Source organism: Nerophis lumbriciformis, linkage group LG07 (assembly GCF_033978685.3).
Source record: "Nerophis lumbriciformis linkage group LG07, RoL_Nlum_v2.1, whole genome shotgun sequence".
NCBI classification, from domain to species: domain Eukaryota; kingdom Metazoa; phylum Chordata; class Actinopteri; order Syngnathiformes; family Syngnathidae; genus Nerophis; species Nerophis lumbriciformis.
Window position 1 is genome coordinate 18,039,858 of NC_084554.2, and position 15,398 is coordinate 18,055,255.

General features: G+C 39.5%; 1 protein-coding gene and 1 non-coding gene across 3 annotated transcripts in view; both read left to right on the forward strand.

The window, feature by feature from the left end:
• The first annotated feature begins 2,242 nt into the window (after nt 1-2,242).
• On the forward strand, nt 2,243-2,314 carry trnah-gug (transfer RNA histidin (anticodon GUG)). The gene has a single exon. It is a non-coding gene; the product is annotated as a tRNA-His (tRNA).
• A 9,767-nt stretch (nt 2,315-12,081) lies between these two features.
• The window catches only part of zcchc2 (zinc finger, CCHC domain containing 2), a 57,541-nt gene continuing 54,224 nt past the window's right edge, over nt 12,082-15,398 (forward strand). Inside the window, exon 1 of one of the 2 annotated variants that reach the window (XM_061965741.2) lies at nt 12,082-13,047. In XM_061965741.2, coding sequence (XP_061821725.2) covers nt 12,331-13,047 — 717 coding nt within the window. In that variant the 5' untranslated portion in view covers nt 12,082-12,330. The remainder of the gene's footprint in view (nt 13,048-15,398) is intronic. The other variant, XM_061965740.2, reaches the window with a different exon arrangement.

Consider the following 15,398-nt stretch of genomic DNA (forward strand, 5'->3'; position numbering starts at 1 on the left):
AACCCACTGTCAGTAACTACAGTTGGTCGCTACATCTATAAGTGCAAGTTAAAACTCTCCTATGCAAGGTGAAAACCGTTTATCAACAACCCCCAGAAACGCTGTCGGCCTCGCTGGGCCTGAGCTCATCTAAGATGGACTGATATAAAGTGGAAAAGTATTTTGTGATCTGACGAGTCCACATTTCAAATTGTTTTTGGAAACTGTGGACGTCGTGTCCTCCGGAACAAAGAGGAAAAGAACCATCCGGATTGTTATAGGCGCAAAGTTGAAAAGCCAGCATCTGTGATGGTATGGGGGTGTATTAGTGCCCAAGACATGGGTAACTTATACATCTGTGAAGGCGCCATTAATGCTGAAAGGTACATACAGGTTTTGGAGCAACATATGTTGCCATCCAAGCAACTTTACCAAGGACGCCCCTGCTTATTTCAGCAAGACAATGCCAAGCCACGTGTTACATCAACGTGGCTTCATAATAAAAGGGTGCGGGTACTAGACTGGCCTGCCTGTAGTCCAGACCTGTCTCCCATTGAAAATGTGTGGCGCATTATGAAGCCTAAAATACCACAACGGAGACAACCCGGACTGTTGAACAACTTAAGCTGTACATCAAGCAAGAATGGGAAAGAATTCCACCTGAGAAGCTTAAAAAAATGTGTCTCCTCAGTTCCCAAACGTTTACTGAGTGTTGTTAAAAGGAAAGGCCATGTGGTGAACATGCCCTTTCCAAACTACTTTGGCACGTGTTGCAGCCATGAAATTCTAAGTTAATTATTATTTGCAAAAAAAAAAAGTAAGTTTGTGAGTTTGAAGATCAAATATCTTGTCTTTGTAGTGCATTCAACTGAATATGGGTTGAAAAGGATTTGCAAATCATTGTATTCCGTTTATATTTACATCTAACACAATTTCCCAACTCATATGGAAACAGGGTTTGTAGTTCGGGCAGGCAAATGATGTGGCCATACCAGCGTACACGCCTCATTGCTGCGAGACAGGATGCTAGGAGCTTTTGATTTTGGTCTCTCAAAGTCATTTTTGTGACGTGCTGGCCCCATTTGATGCCTTCTACCATAAATTGATTAACGTGGGCCTCGACTTAAACAAGTTGAAAAACATATTCGGGTGTTACCATTTAGTGGTCAATTGTACGGAATATGTACGGTACTGTGCAATCTACTAATACAAGTTTCAATCAATTCAATCAATCAATTAAATTCTTCTGAGGGCCCTGGTATCAAAACCATCAAACCTGGCTGTCAGCGGCCATATTTCGGGAGCCGTACAGGAGAGCGGAGATGACAGAGGCATTGTAGACCCTAAGCTTTGTCTCCCGTCATATGTGACTGTGTCGTCACAATGATCTCCAAAGGGACTGCATGACAGAGGCTGTCAATCTCAGGTTTAAGGTCGCCGGTGTTTGACATGGTCAAGCCCAGGTATTTCAAAGTGGAGACAAAATAGCCTGGAGTCCCGTCAAAAAAAGAGAGATAATGGATCAGGTCCTTTGCCTACAAGCATAAGCTCTGTCTTAAGCCAGTTTATCTTCAGGCCTAACTTTTTGGACTCCTTGTCGAACACACTAAGGGCTTCGTAGTGCTGGTCCATAGTGTATTTTACATAAATAAACGTCCATAGTGTATTTTACATAAATAAAAAATAATGTTTAGTTTTGATATATTCACACAATAAACTATTAAACATATAGAAATTACACAACATGTACACGCCAACCATTGTATGTGACTTATCATTGTGAACGTTGTCGCCCTCTACTGGTCAGATTTAGCAATACATGTATTAAACGCGATTTGTAAAACACAACCACGAACACAAAACACATCTCAAAGTCGGCAATTTCAATACAGAACACACTAAATATATTTACGCACAAATTATATCTACTTACAAATGTTTGACCAAGTTTCGTGATGAAGCTTACACGCTGGGATTTCTACCATTGTTGCTGCTTGTCTGGATCAATGTGTCCGTCGCTTAAAAGGTCCGCCAGAAAACAATGACTGGAGCAGAACATTTGTACTTTGTTATCCAGTCGATAGCTGAGATAGGCTCCAGCGCCCCCGCGACCCCAAAGGGAAAGGCGGTACAAAATGGATGGATGGATGGATGGATGTCCAGTCGTTGTTAAAAGTCTGATTTTTGCGATTTATTTAGATTTTTTATTTTTTTCAGATTTGAGTGAGGTGTCTTCTCGCCCTCACATCGTCCCGGTTGGCTCGCCGTGATCGTATAGAGGTTAGTACTCTGCGTTGTGGCCGCAGCAACCCCGGTTCGAATCCGGGTCACGGCAGCGGGACTTCTTTTACAATGAATTGATTAACGTGGACCGCGACTTCAACAAGTTGAAAAACTTATTCGGGTATTACCATTTAGTGGTCAATTGTACGGAATATGTACTGTACTGTGCAATCTACAAATAAAAGTTTCAATGAATCAAAAAAAAACTAACTGCTGCTTTATTGTGACACATATGCCTGCTTGTTGCCCCCTGCAGGGTGGCGAGAGTAGTGCATACACGATCAACCCTAGTTTGAATGGTTTATCAAGCCTTTTTGGGTGATATTATTTTGGCCAAATGAAAAGGTTTGTTAAATAGAAGGACCTAGAATGTTAAAATGAGTTGAGAAATGTGGAAGTCAAAAGAAAGACACGTTTTTGATTGATCCTCCCACCTCCAAAGACATGCACCTGGGGATAAGTTGATTGGCAACACTAAATTGGCCCTAGTGTGTGAATGTGAGTGTGAATGTTGTCTGTCTATCTGTGTTGGCCCTGCGATGAGGTGGCGACTTGTCCAGGGTGTACCCCGCCTTCCGCCCGATTGTAGCTGAGATAGGCTCCAGCGCCCCCCGCGACCCCAAAGGGAATAAGCGGTAGAAAATGGATGGATGATTGAAACTTATATTAGTAGATTGCACAGTACAATACATATTCCGTACAAATGGTAACACCCGAATAAGTTTTTCAACTTGTTTAAGTCGGTGTCCACGCTAATCAATTCATGGTACAAATATATACTATCAGCATAATACAGTCATCACACAAGTTAATCATCAGAGTATATACATCGAATTATTTACAATCCGGGGGGTGGGATGTGGATTGATTGATTGATTGATTGAAACTTTTATTAGTAGATTGCACAGTGAAGTACATATTCCGTACAATTGACCACTAAATGGTAACACCCGAATAAGTTTTTCAACTTGTTTAAGTCGGAGTCCACTTAAATTGATTCATGATACAGATATATTCTATTTTCATAATACAGTCATCACACAAGATAATCATCAGAGTATATACATGTAATTATTTACATTATTTACAATCCGGGGTGTGGGATGTGGGGGGTGAGAGGGGTAGGTTTGGTTGGTATCAACACTTCAGTCATCAACAATTGCATCATCAGATAAATGGACATTGGAACAATGTAGTACTGACTTGGTAGGATATGTACAGCAAGTAGTGGACACAGAGAGAGAGATCAGAAATTATAAGAAAAAGTGTCTACTTTTGATTATTTACATTTGATTATTTACAATCCGAAGAGGTATGATAAGGTAGGGAGGGTGTTAGTTTAGGGTTGAAGTTGCCTGGAGGTGTTCTTTTAGTGCGTTTTTGAAGGAGGATAGAGATGCCCTTTCTTTTACACCTGTTGGGAGCGCATTCCACATTGATGTGGCATAGAAAAAGAATGAGTTAAGACCTTTGTTAGATCGGAATCTGGGTTTAACGTGGTTAGTAGAGCTCCCCCTGGTGTTGTGGTTATGGCGGTCATTTACGTTAAGGGAGTAGTTTGACATGTACTTCGGTATCAGGGAGGTGTAGCGGATTTTATAGACTAGGCTCAGTGCAAGTTGTTTAACTCTGTCCTCAACCCTGAGCCAGCCCACTTTGGAGAAGTGGGTAGGAGTGAGGTGTGATCTGGGGTGGAGGTCTAGAAGTAATCTGACTAGCTTGTTCTGGGATGTTTGGAATCTAGATTTGAGGGTTTTGGAGGTGCTAGGGTACCAGGAGGTGCATGCGTAATCGAAAAAGGGTTGAATGAGAGTTCCCGCCAGAATCTTCATGGTGCTTTTGTTGACCAGAGAGGAGATTCTATACAGAAATCTCGTTCGTTGGTTGACCTTTTTGATTACCTTGGTTGCCATTTTATCACAGGAAAGATAAGCCTCTAGAATGGAACCTAGGTAGGTGACCTCATCTTTCCTGGTGATAACAATGTCACCCACTTTTACAGTCATTGACTTTCTTAAGGTTGATGTGGGACCCAAACAGGATGGATTCCGTTTTACCCAAGTGTATGGATAGCTTGTTGTCAGCGAGCCAGGTGCAAGTTCTACAGAGTTCAGCACTGAGGATTTTCTCCACCTGTGACTTGTCCTTGTCTGATACCAGCAGGGCCGAGTCATCCGCAAACAGGAACAATTCACAGTCGCATGCTGATGACAAGTCGTTTATGTATATTAGGAACAGTAAAGACCCCAATATACAGCCTTGGGGGACTCCACAGCTCACTGAGAGGGGAGGGGGACACGGTGCCGTTCACCTCTACCACCTGTTCACTCCCCTCCAAGTAAGATTGCATCCAGCTCGATGAGGTTTTGTCAAATCCTCTGAGCTTATCCAACAGTATAGCGTCGTTAACGATGTCAAAGGCCTTCTGAAGGTCCAGCATGACCATGCCACAGTATTTGCCAGCGTCCACCTCATGTTTGATGTGGTCGGTCAGATAGAGAAAGCATGTGTCAGTGGAGTGGTTAGTTCTGAAGCCGGATTGGAATTTGTACATGAGTTTATTGGTGGCAAGATAACCATCAACCTGTTCATAAACTATTTTTTCCATTACTTTCGAAATGGAACTGAGAATAGAAACAAGTCGGTAGTTGCCAGGTTCCTATTTGCTTCCTTTTTTAAAGAGGGGAGTTACTCTTGCTATCTTAAAATCTTTTGGTACTAAGTGCTGGCATTAAGTATATTGATACCAAATGATTTAAGATTCATGAAATTCACAGCTATTTGTCCCGGAAGATATATTTTATTTTCACGAGTGGGTATTTTAAAGAATATTGACTTGTTACATTTCAGTGCAATACCATAAATTGGCCAACAGGAAGCAGCAATGCGCTGACTATTATTGTCTACTCTACCGGAAATAACGAGTGGAAGATCGGAAGTAAGAGAACTAGTAAACAGAGGTGGGCGATACAGCAAATTTTGGTATCGATTCGATAACGAGTAAATACACATACTGTGCCAGGATTGCCAATACTGATACTTTTAACTTAACATTTGTCAAGATCATGAATTATTTTGTCAGTTTGCCTTTCATTTGTTAATCATGATTATAATCGTAATAAAATACGGGCCAAAGATTTCAGGCAATCAAAAATATTTTTTAATAAAAAAAAAAATTTTAGAACAGTTTGACAAGATATAAATTAGGACAAAATGATAATTTCATATCACAGCTATCGTGACAATAAATATCACAGTTATTATCACTGCAATGTAGAATATTCATTAAAATGTACATGTACATGTGCTGAAAATGTGTTCACCATTGTTTTAGAACAATAGTTAAATAAATGCCAACTTTATGCAAGTTCACTTCCTGTTGTAGACACCTCCTTTTATAAATCTATCAGTCTCTTCTAAGAGATCCAAAGTACACAATTAATCATCTTAGTTGGTCATAAAGTAAGGTGTTTATACAAATTTAGATTGGGATATGTTGTTTGGGTATGTTGTTTGTAAAGGGGAAAGACCTTAATAGTTTTTGTTTTCATGTTATCATTTATGATAGCTAGCCATCAGGGCACTAGCTATCAATTAAATAATCATTATCACCGGTCCATGAGTTTACCAAAATACAGTTATCAATGGCGGTTTTAATGATCATTTCAATTCAAAACTGTAATACTAACCAGTTTTACCGCGGTTAATCATTAATACCATTTATAGTTGTATCCCTTTTTAAATATTATAGAACAATTTAAGACAATGGTCTAAACTAATCCGTTCATTTGTTATAAAACCACCACTAAAAAAACACATTACTATACTTGTTTTTTCATGATTATTTTTTTAAAGTAAAACACAAAATTAGTATGATTTATTTTACTTGTTTGACATGTATTAATTAAATCAAATGCGGGAAAACATGGTGGAAATATCCACCTTAAACCAATTGTGCCTGTCAAAATATTTGTTTACAAACTACTTCTTGGTGACTTTCTCGATAAATCAGGCTTGTATAAGCAACTTTGTTTCTCTATGATCCACGGCGACTTTTCAGGATGTTTTGGAGACATTAAAGCATGTATAGAATAGCATAGCTCCACGCAGCAATCCCAGCTGCAGTCAAAACAGAGAGAACATTTCTCTACTTTCATGTGACCTTAAAAAAAATCATTGCAACGCCCATTATTCATGGTAATGGATTTGGTTTGTTTTTGTTTTTTGTTTTTTGTTTTTTTTATTTAATCAACATAGAAAAAACACACGATACACTTTCAACATCAACCCAAAAAACTCATCCACACCCACTCACACAAAAGGGGTTGTTTTTTTCTGCTACTAATATTCTGGTTCCCACAACATGGACAACACTTCTGCAAGGGACACAGTCCCAGAAGCACACATGATTGTATGTGCTGCTGGTCCACTAACATTTTCATTAATTACTATTTTTTTTAATGTAATTATTTTTATATTGTTTTACTTTCTTTTTTATCCAAGAAAATATTTATTTATCTTTCCTAAAAAAAAAAAAAGGACCTTATCTTCACCAGACCAGGTTGTAAATGAAATTAGATTTGTTTAAAGGGTTTTTAAAGATTTGGTTTGTTTGTGAAGTTCACAACCATTCCTGTTTTTTTTTTTATTATGTTTGATACTCTAACATTGTAAAAGTGTATTTAAATTTTAAAGAAAAATACTAAGAATCGACAGAAATTTATTTAAAGTTAATTGGAGTTTTTAAACTCACCTTTTTTTTTTATTATCTATCTCACAACGTTAATTCTCTTTCTTTCAGCATCTATTGCAATGGTTCTTACAACTTGCACTGAGCCTAGTCTATAAAATCCGCTACACCTCTCTGATACCGAAGTACATGTCAAACTACTTCCTTAACGTAAATGACCGCCATAACCACAACACCAGGGGGAGCTCCACTAACCACGTTAAACCCAGATTCCGATCTAACAAAGGTCTTAACTCATTCTCTTTCTATGCCACATCAATGTGGAATGCGCTCCCAACAGGTATAAAAGAAAGGGCATCTCTATCCTCCTTCAAAACCACAATAAAAGTACACCTCCAGGCAACTTCAACCCTAAACTAACACCCTCCCCGGATTGTTAATAATCAAATGTAAACAATCAAATGTAGATACTTTTCTTATGCCTTCTGATCTCTCTCTCTCTCTCTCTCTCTCTCTCTCTCTATGTCCACTATTTGCTGTAACTATCCTACCAATTCAGACCTACACTGTTTCAATATCCATTTCTCTGTTCTCAATTGTTGATGACTGATGATAACAACCAAACATAACCCCCCACCCCACCCCTCCACACCCCGAATTGTAAATAATGTAAATAATTCAATGTATACACCCTGATGATTATCTTGTGTGATGACTGTATTATGACGATAGTATATATCTGATAGTATATATCTGTATAATGAATCAATTTAAGTGGACCCCGACTTAAACAAGTTGAAAAACTTATTCGGGTGTTACCATTTAGTTGTCAATTGTACGGAATATGTACTTCACTGTGCAACCTACTAATAAAAGTCTCAATCAATCAATCAATCAAACCTGGGTTCGATCAAACCCTAGGGGTTCGGTGGGTCGGGCTCAGGGGTTTGGCAGAGGTCAAGACACACCCGACTCATCGTGTAAATACAAACTTCTCCCTATCGGCGTATTACGGATACGGCAACAGCTGACTGATTTGCAGGTGTGTAATTTGTTGTGAGTTTATGCACTGTGTTGGTTTTGTTGTTTGAACAAGGTGATGTTCATGCACGGTTCATTTTGTGCACCAGTAAAAAAACATGGTAACACTTTAGAATGGGGAACATATTCACCATTAATTAGTTGCTTATTAACATGCAAATTAGTAACATATTAGCTCTTAACTAGTAATTATTAAGTACTTATTAATGCCTTAGTCGGAATGGCCTTATTATAACCCTAACCCTCTAACCCTGACCCTAACCCTAACCAAATAACTCTAAATTAAGTCTTTATTACTTAGAATATGTTCCCCATCCTAAAGTGTTACCAAAAACATATAACTTTGTCTTGAATTTGAAAAAAAAATTTATTTTTTTTTTCACTAAAGAAGGGTTCGGTGAATGCGCATATGATACTGGTGGGGTTCTGTACCTCCAACAAGGTTAAGAACCACTGATCTATTGCAATCATTTATGCAAATTATGCAATGACGTCATGAGAGACATTTAGTAAGGACAGTCAATAGCTACTGTCCTTACTGAGGACACTGTCACTGTCTTTCGGCTATCAAACAGATTCACAAATATTGAGTTGTTACACTTGTTACACGTCCACTCGATTTTTAAATGGAATTAGATAGATAGATAGAATAGAAAGTACTTTGTTGATCCCTGGGGGAAATTCAGTACCACAGTTCGGTCACAATAGACAATAATAATAATAAATAATATAATATATATAATATATTATATATATAATATATAAATAATATAAATGCTGTATAATCACTCGCCATACAGCAATAGATGATATCTGCCTATTACCTGACACCTGACATGTTGCTACTTCTCTTTGTTTTTAACGTCTATTTTCTATTTTCTGCTGGATCTACTCTTTATTTTATGCTACTGCTGTCACATATACTGTAATATTGTACATGGTCATTGGTATATATTGTATATATGTTATAGACATAATATAATATATCTGTATATGAATTATTCTGTACACATATTATGTATATATTCGTATATGTTAGATTTTTTTTATCACTATATTAGTCTATTTATACCTGCATTGTCCTTTCCATCCTTACACTTTCCATCATTGTAACTGAGCTACTGTGTTGAACAATTTCCCTCGTTATTAAAGTTTGTCTAAATCTAAGTCTAAAATATTCTACATATACTCTACATTTAAGTGCAGTCAAGGAACGTATGCATTATACAGTCTGATGGCTGTCGGGATGAAGGACCTCCTGTGTCGTTCCGTGTTGCATTTTGGGAGTCTGAGCCTTCCACTGAACGTGCTCATTCTCTCTGCAAGGTCCGAGTGTAGTGGGTGGTAGGTGTTGAGATTGATTGAATTGAGATAAGATATATATTTTTTTTAGTCTTTGGTTTTATCAACTGAATGTAAACAAATAAAGAGACTTTGTGGTTTGTTTTTCTCGTGTTGACTTCAATTGGGGAAAAAAATGATACACGGATTAATATCAACAATATAATATTATTACTACGGTTGTTTGAGCAAAATAAGTGAACACTCTTATTCAAATCCTTTTTTTTCAAGGTTTCTCATTGTATCCTATTGGGTTGAGTTTTTTCTTGCCCTGATGTGGGATCTGAGCCGAGGACGTCGTCGTGGCTTGTGCAGCCCTTTGAGACACTCGTGATTTGGGGCTGTGTAAATAAACTTTGATTGACTGACAAGAAAGTTTGATCATATTACGCCTATACTGGCTCACCTGCACTGGCTTCCTGTGCACTTAAGATGTGACTTTAAGGTTTTACTACTTACGTATAAAATACTACACGGTCTAGCTCCAGCCTATCTTGCCGATTGTATTGTGCCATATGTCCCGGCAAGAAATCTGCGTTCAAAGAACTCCGTCTTATTAGTGATTCCCAGAGGCCCCAAAAAGTCTGCGGGCTATAGAGCGTTTTCTATTCGGGCTCCAGTACTATAGAATGCCCTCCCGGTAACAGTTAGAGATGCTACCTCAGTAGAAGCATTTAAGTGTCATCTTAATGGGGAACATTATCACAATTTCAGAAGGGTTGAAACCATTAAAAATCAGTTCCCAGTGGCTTATTTTATTTTTCGAAGTTTTTTTCAAAATTTTACCCATCACGCAATATCCCTAAAAAAAGCTTCAAAGTGCCTGATTTTAACCATCGTTATATACACCCGTCCATTTTCCTGTGACGTCACACAGTGATGCCAATACAAACAAACATGGCGCATAGAACAGCAAGGTATAGCGACATTAGCCCGGATTCAGACTCGGATTTCAGCGGCTTAAGCGATTCAACAGATTACGCATGTATTGAAACAGATGGTTGTAGTGTGGAGGCAGGTAGCAAAAACGAAATTGAAGAAGAAACTGAAGCTATTGAGCCATATCGGTTTGAACCGTATGCAAGCGAAAACGACGAAAACGACACGACAGCCAGCGACACGGGAGAAAGCGAGGACGAATTCGGCGATCGCCTTCTAACCAACGATTGGTATGTGTTTGTTTGGCATCAAAGGAAACTAACAACTATGAACTAGGTTTACGGCATATGAAATACATTTGGCAACAACATGCACTTTGAGAGTGCAGACAGCCCATTTCAGGCGCGTTAAGAACATATATTTTTCCACGATTTCAGCACTCAGGTTAACCATACCTAAATAGACACAAAATACTGCATTACACAAGACTACCCGAATGTACTCGAATGATTGAAAAAAATAAATGTTTTTAAGCTAAATTATTGGTAAACACAGTTTATGTAAAATAATTTACGTAAAACCGCGAGTAATGAATAAAGTTTTCATCAATTAATATATTCTGTAGACATACCCTCATCCGCTCTCCTTTCCTGAAAGCTGATCTGTCCAGTTTTGGAGTTGATGTCAGCATCTGCTTTGAGTGTCGCAGGATATCCACACATTCTTGCCATCTCTGTCGTAGCATAGCTTGCTGGTAGACGGCTGCGTTGACCCTGGATCTCAGGAAACAGAGTGGACCGACACCAGCAGATGACATGGCACCCCAAACCATCACCCAACCATGCAAATTTTGCATTTCCTTTGGAAATCGAGGTCCCAGAGTCTGGAGGAAGACAGGAGAGGCACAGGATCCACGTTGCCTGAAGTCTAGTGTAAAGTTTCCACCATCAGTGATGGTTTGGGGTGCCATGTCATCTGCTGGTGTCGGTCCACTCTGTTTCCTGAGATCCAGGGTCAACGCAGCCGTCTACCAGCAAGTTTTAGAGCACTTCATGCTTCCTGCTGCTGACCTGCTCTATGGAGATGGAGATTTCAAGTTCCAACAGGACTTGGCGTCTGCACACAGCACAAAATCTACCCGTGCCTGGTTTACGGACCATGGTATTTCTGTTCTAAATTGGCCCGCCAACTCCCCTGACCTTAGCCCCATAGAAAATCTGTGGGGTATTGTGAAAAGGAAGATGCAGAATGCCAGACCCAAAAACGCAGAAGAGTTGAAGGCCACTATCAGAGCAACCTGGGCTCTCATAACACCTGAGCAGTGCCAGAAACTCATCGACTCCATGCCACGCCGCATTAACGCAGTAATTGAGGCAAAAGGAGCTCCAACCAAGTATTGAGTATTGTACATGCTCATATTTTTCATTTTCATACTTTTCAGTTGGCCAACATTTCTAAAAAATCCCTTTTTTGTATTAGCCTTAAGTAATATTCTAATTTTGTGACACACGGAATTTTGGATTTTCATTTGTTGCCACTTCAAATCATCAAAATTAAATGAAATAAACATTTGAATGCATCAGTCTGTGTGCAATGAATAAATATAATGTACAAGTTACACCTTTTGAATGCAATTACTGAAATAAATCAAGTTTTTCAAAATATTCTAATTTACTGGCTTTTACCTGTAGCTACAGAGAACAACGTGACATCACTTCCGCTCTTAGCACCTTCAAAATAAGAGCTCAAGGCATATACTGTATGACAGCGTATAACAGGAACTTAACATCACCAAGAGGAAAGCCCATAAAATAGGTTACACTATAATAACAATATCAACAACAAAAACATATTTTAGTGAAAATAAACGGGAAAATGAAAGCTATCGATGTCGTTACGCTGGTATCGACACCCCCACTCGATATGTGTCTCGATCCGCCCACCATAGTATCCACTATCAACGACATAGCAGCACAATGCTAACAGCAGCAACACAGTAAACGACATCTTATACGGTGTCTTTCATGAGGCGTTGAAGGCAGAAACGTGCCAACTGCCAATCATGTAATTATGTCACTCCGCCATTCTGACTTGGAAGCCCGACTCTGACTTCGACCATGCCGAAGATGAAACTACCGATGAAAACGAGCGACGAAACGCCAGATGAGAATCCATTGGATGGTTTACCAGGAGCCCACCAAGTAGATCCGGCCCAGCTGGACAAGGAGACGATCTATGAGTGGTTCGGCCTTCATCTCAACCCGGCCAAGCGGGTGGAGTTCATGTGCGGCTTGATGCACATGTGCCAGCCCCTGGAGCTCCGCTTTTTAGGCTCCTACTTGGAGGACCTAGCCCGGAAAGACTATCATGTTTTTCGGGATTTTGAATTCCGTGCGAACAACCAGCAAGAGTTGGGCGTCTTAACGGACGTGTTGGACTCGGTGGTGAGGGCGAAATTACTGGTTTGTTTGTCGCTGCTCGGGTCTGACAGCAGGGAATGCGCTGGGGTACTCTTCCGCATACTGAGCCATGTAGACCCGGGCTTGTTCTGCAAGAACTACCCCCTTCCTCCGTTCAGGGACCCTCACCACCACTCCTTCCGCCCGGCGTGTCAGGCCGAGCGTACGTGCCGGGGGAAGGAGCAAACATGTGGATTTTCGACGGCCGACATCCCCGCCGGACCGTTGAACCAGTTAGCGCTGCTTTTCACTATGGCGTCTCTTCACCCGGCTTTCCACTTCCACCAGCGGGAGACGCTTCGGGAGAAGCTCGATAAAATTGAGCTTGTGATAGAAGAGGAGGGCCGTCATCTTGCTTTAAACGCAAAACCCATGGTACGGCGAGCTACTGTGTTTCGATTCGCACCCTTCCGAAGAAACGATACTTAGCTGCTTGAGTGTGTAAGTGCTTACCACTAAAGTACACTACTGCAAAACGCAGTCAGTACCCGGATGTTGCACTCAAAACGCCCAAAAGTGTGAGTGTGCTTACCACACTCGGCTTATAGAATTACAATATGAATACAATATATATATGTATATATTTAGTTTATTTTAGATTAACAGAAAGTTGTAAGAAAAACAACAAAGTAATGACCTGATTTACCAGGGGTCCCCAAACTACGGCCCGCGGGCCGGATCCGGCCCCCCCCAGCATCCAAAATCCGGCCCACAGGAAGTCCCAAGTTTAAAAAAAGTTGTTTTTTTATTTTATTTATTTTTTATTTTATTTGATATATATATATATATATATATATATATTTTTTTTAATCTTTCCTTTCTAATCCATTTTCTACCGCTTGTTACTCTTGGTGTCTCCTAGCCGCTCAGGCAAATCATATTGTCTAAAAATTAATTTTCCCATCGATAACGTGACAATGTTAAATGTTGATGAACATCAATGTTAATTGATGTTAAATGACAAAACGGATTATAAAGACAATGTATATATATGTATATGTATATATATATATATATATTAGGGATGTCCCAATCCAGGTTTTTGCACTTCCGATCCGATACCGATATTGTTTTTGCACTTCCAATCCGATACCGATACTGACCGATACTGGCCTATCCGAGCATGTATTAAAGTTTAAAGTTATTTAGCCTACTTAGTTGTCAGAATCATGTTGAAAAGGGTTTTAGTACTCTTGATAACAACTAGCCAGCTGAATTAGGGGAGTTTGAATAATACACAATGGTTGGTAACAAGAAACTGACCTGTTTATTCAAGGATAAACACGAATTAGACAAAATTATACATGACAAACAGAAATGGCATCATTGAACTAGGGCTGGGCGATATGGCCTTTTTTTTAATATTGCGATATTTTAAGGCCATATTGCGATACGCGATATATATCTCGATATTTTGCCTTAGCCTTGAATGAACACTTGATGCATATAATCACAGCAGTATGATAATTCTATGTGTCTACATTAAAACATTCTTCTTCATACTACTTTAATATATGCTACTTTTAAACTTTTATGCAGAGAAGGAAATCACAACTAAAAAAATCACTATTTTTTTCATACGGTGTCGATCTGGAAATGTTTGCCTCGGCATTTTGATGGTGTGGACGTGTGGCACCGAATGGAGATAAGCGTCTCGACAGACGTTACAATATTTGAACAATGATGACGAAAACTGTTTTCTCTGTCGTGTCCGTGTGCCGAAAATTGTTATGCGCTTATTTTTTTATTTGATTTTGTCCGTGGCATATAATTGCTGTGCGCAGAGGATGCTTGAGCAGTGCGCACCTTAGAGGGAAGGTTGCTCGCACGGCTGCGCTAGCATCACAGCTAATGTTAGCCATGCTGCTACGTCTGCTGGGAGAGGGCGTATACGTATGTGACGTATGACGTGACAGTATGTGACGTGTGTAAGAAGGTGCGCTTGTCTGTCTGTGAGAGGGAAACACAGGAAAGAGTGAGAAGAGCCTGTCGTGTAATGCCAGCAGCTAAAAGCAACTGCGTGAGAATCCACAGACCTGTGGATGTGTTGAAGGTGTGCTGGAAAATGCGGAACGGAAATTCGGGAGCAGCAGAAAAGTCGAATATATTATTTAAATCGGTGCGTTGGAAAACACGGACCGGAGTTTTTTTTTAAAAACTGGATCTGGATCGGCATTTTCCCATGCCTTGCCGATACGCAATTTTTTTGCAAATATCGGCGGCCGATCCGATCCAAATATCGGATCGGGACATCCCTAATATATATATATATATACAGATACAGCCTGGCCCCCGGCCAAATTTTTTTAACCCAATGCGGCCCCCGAGTCAAAAAGTTTGGGGACCCCTGCGCTAAACAGTGTGTGCAAAAAATAAAATGGTGTGTACTATGAGTTAGGACTGGGCGATATGGACGAAAAATTATATCTCGATATATTTTTACTAAAACTCGATACATATCTCAATATATTTTCCGGTGAAAGTATACATATAAAGATAGTAATTTTTGAGCGAGATTCGCTGAATTTTAAGTGAATGACAACTGTACTGTAAACAGTCAGTGGCACTTTTATTAACCCAGTTAGTCAAGATGGGTGTTAACAGCACAGAAAATAATCTGTTTAAGTAGCACAGAATTACATAACATAAATAAAATAAAAAAAATATGATTTATACGTAAAATAAATAACATAGCTGCGCAAATAATACAAACTGTATCAAACTCA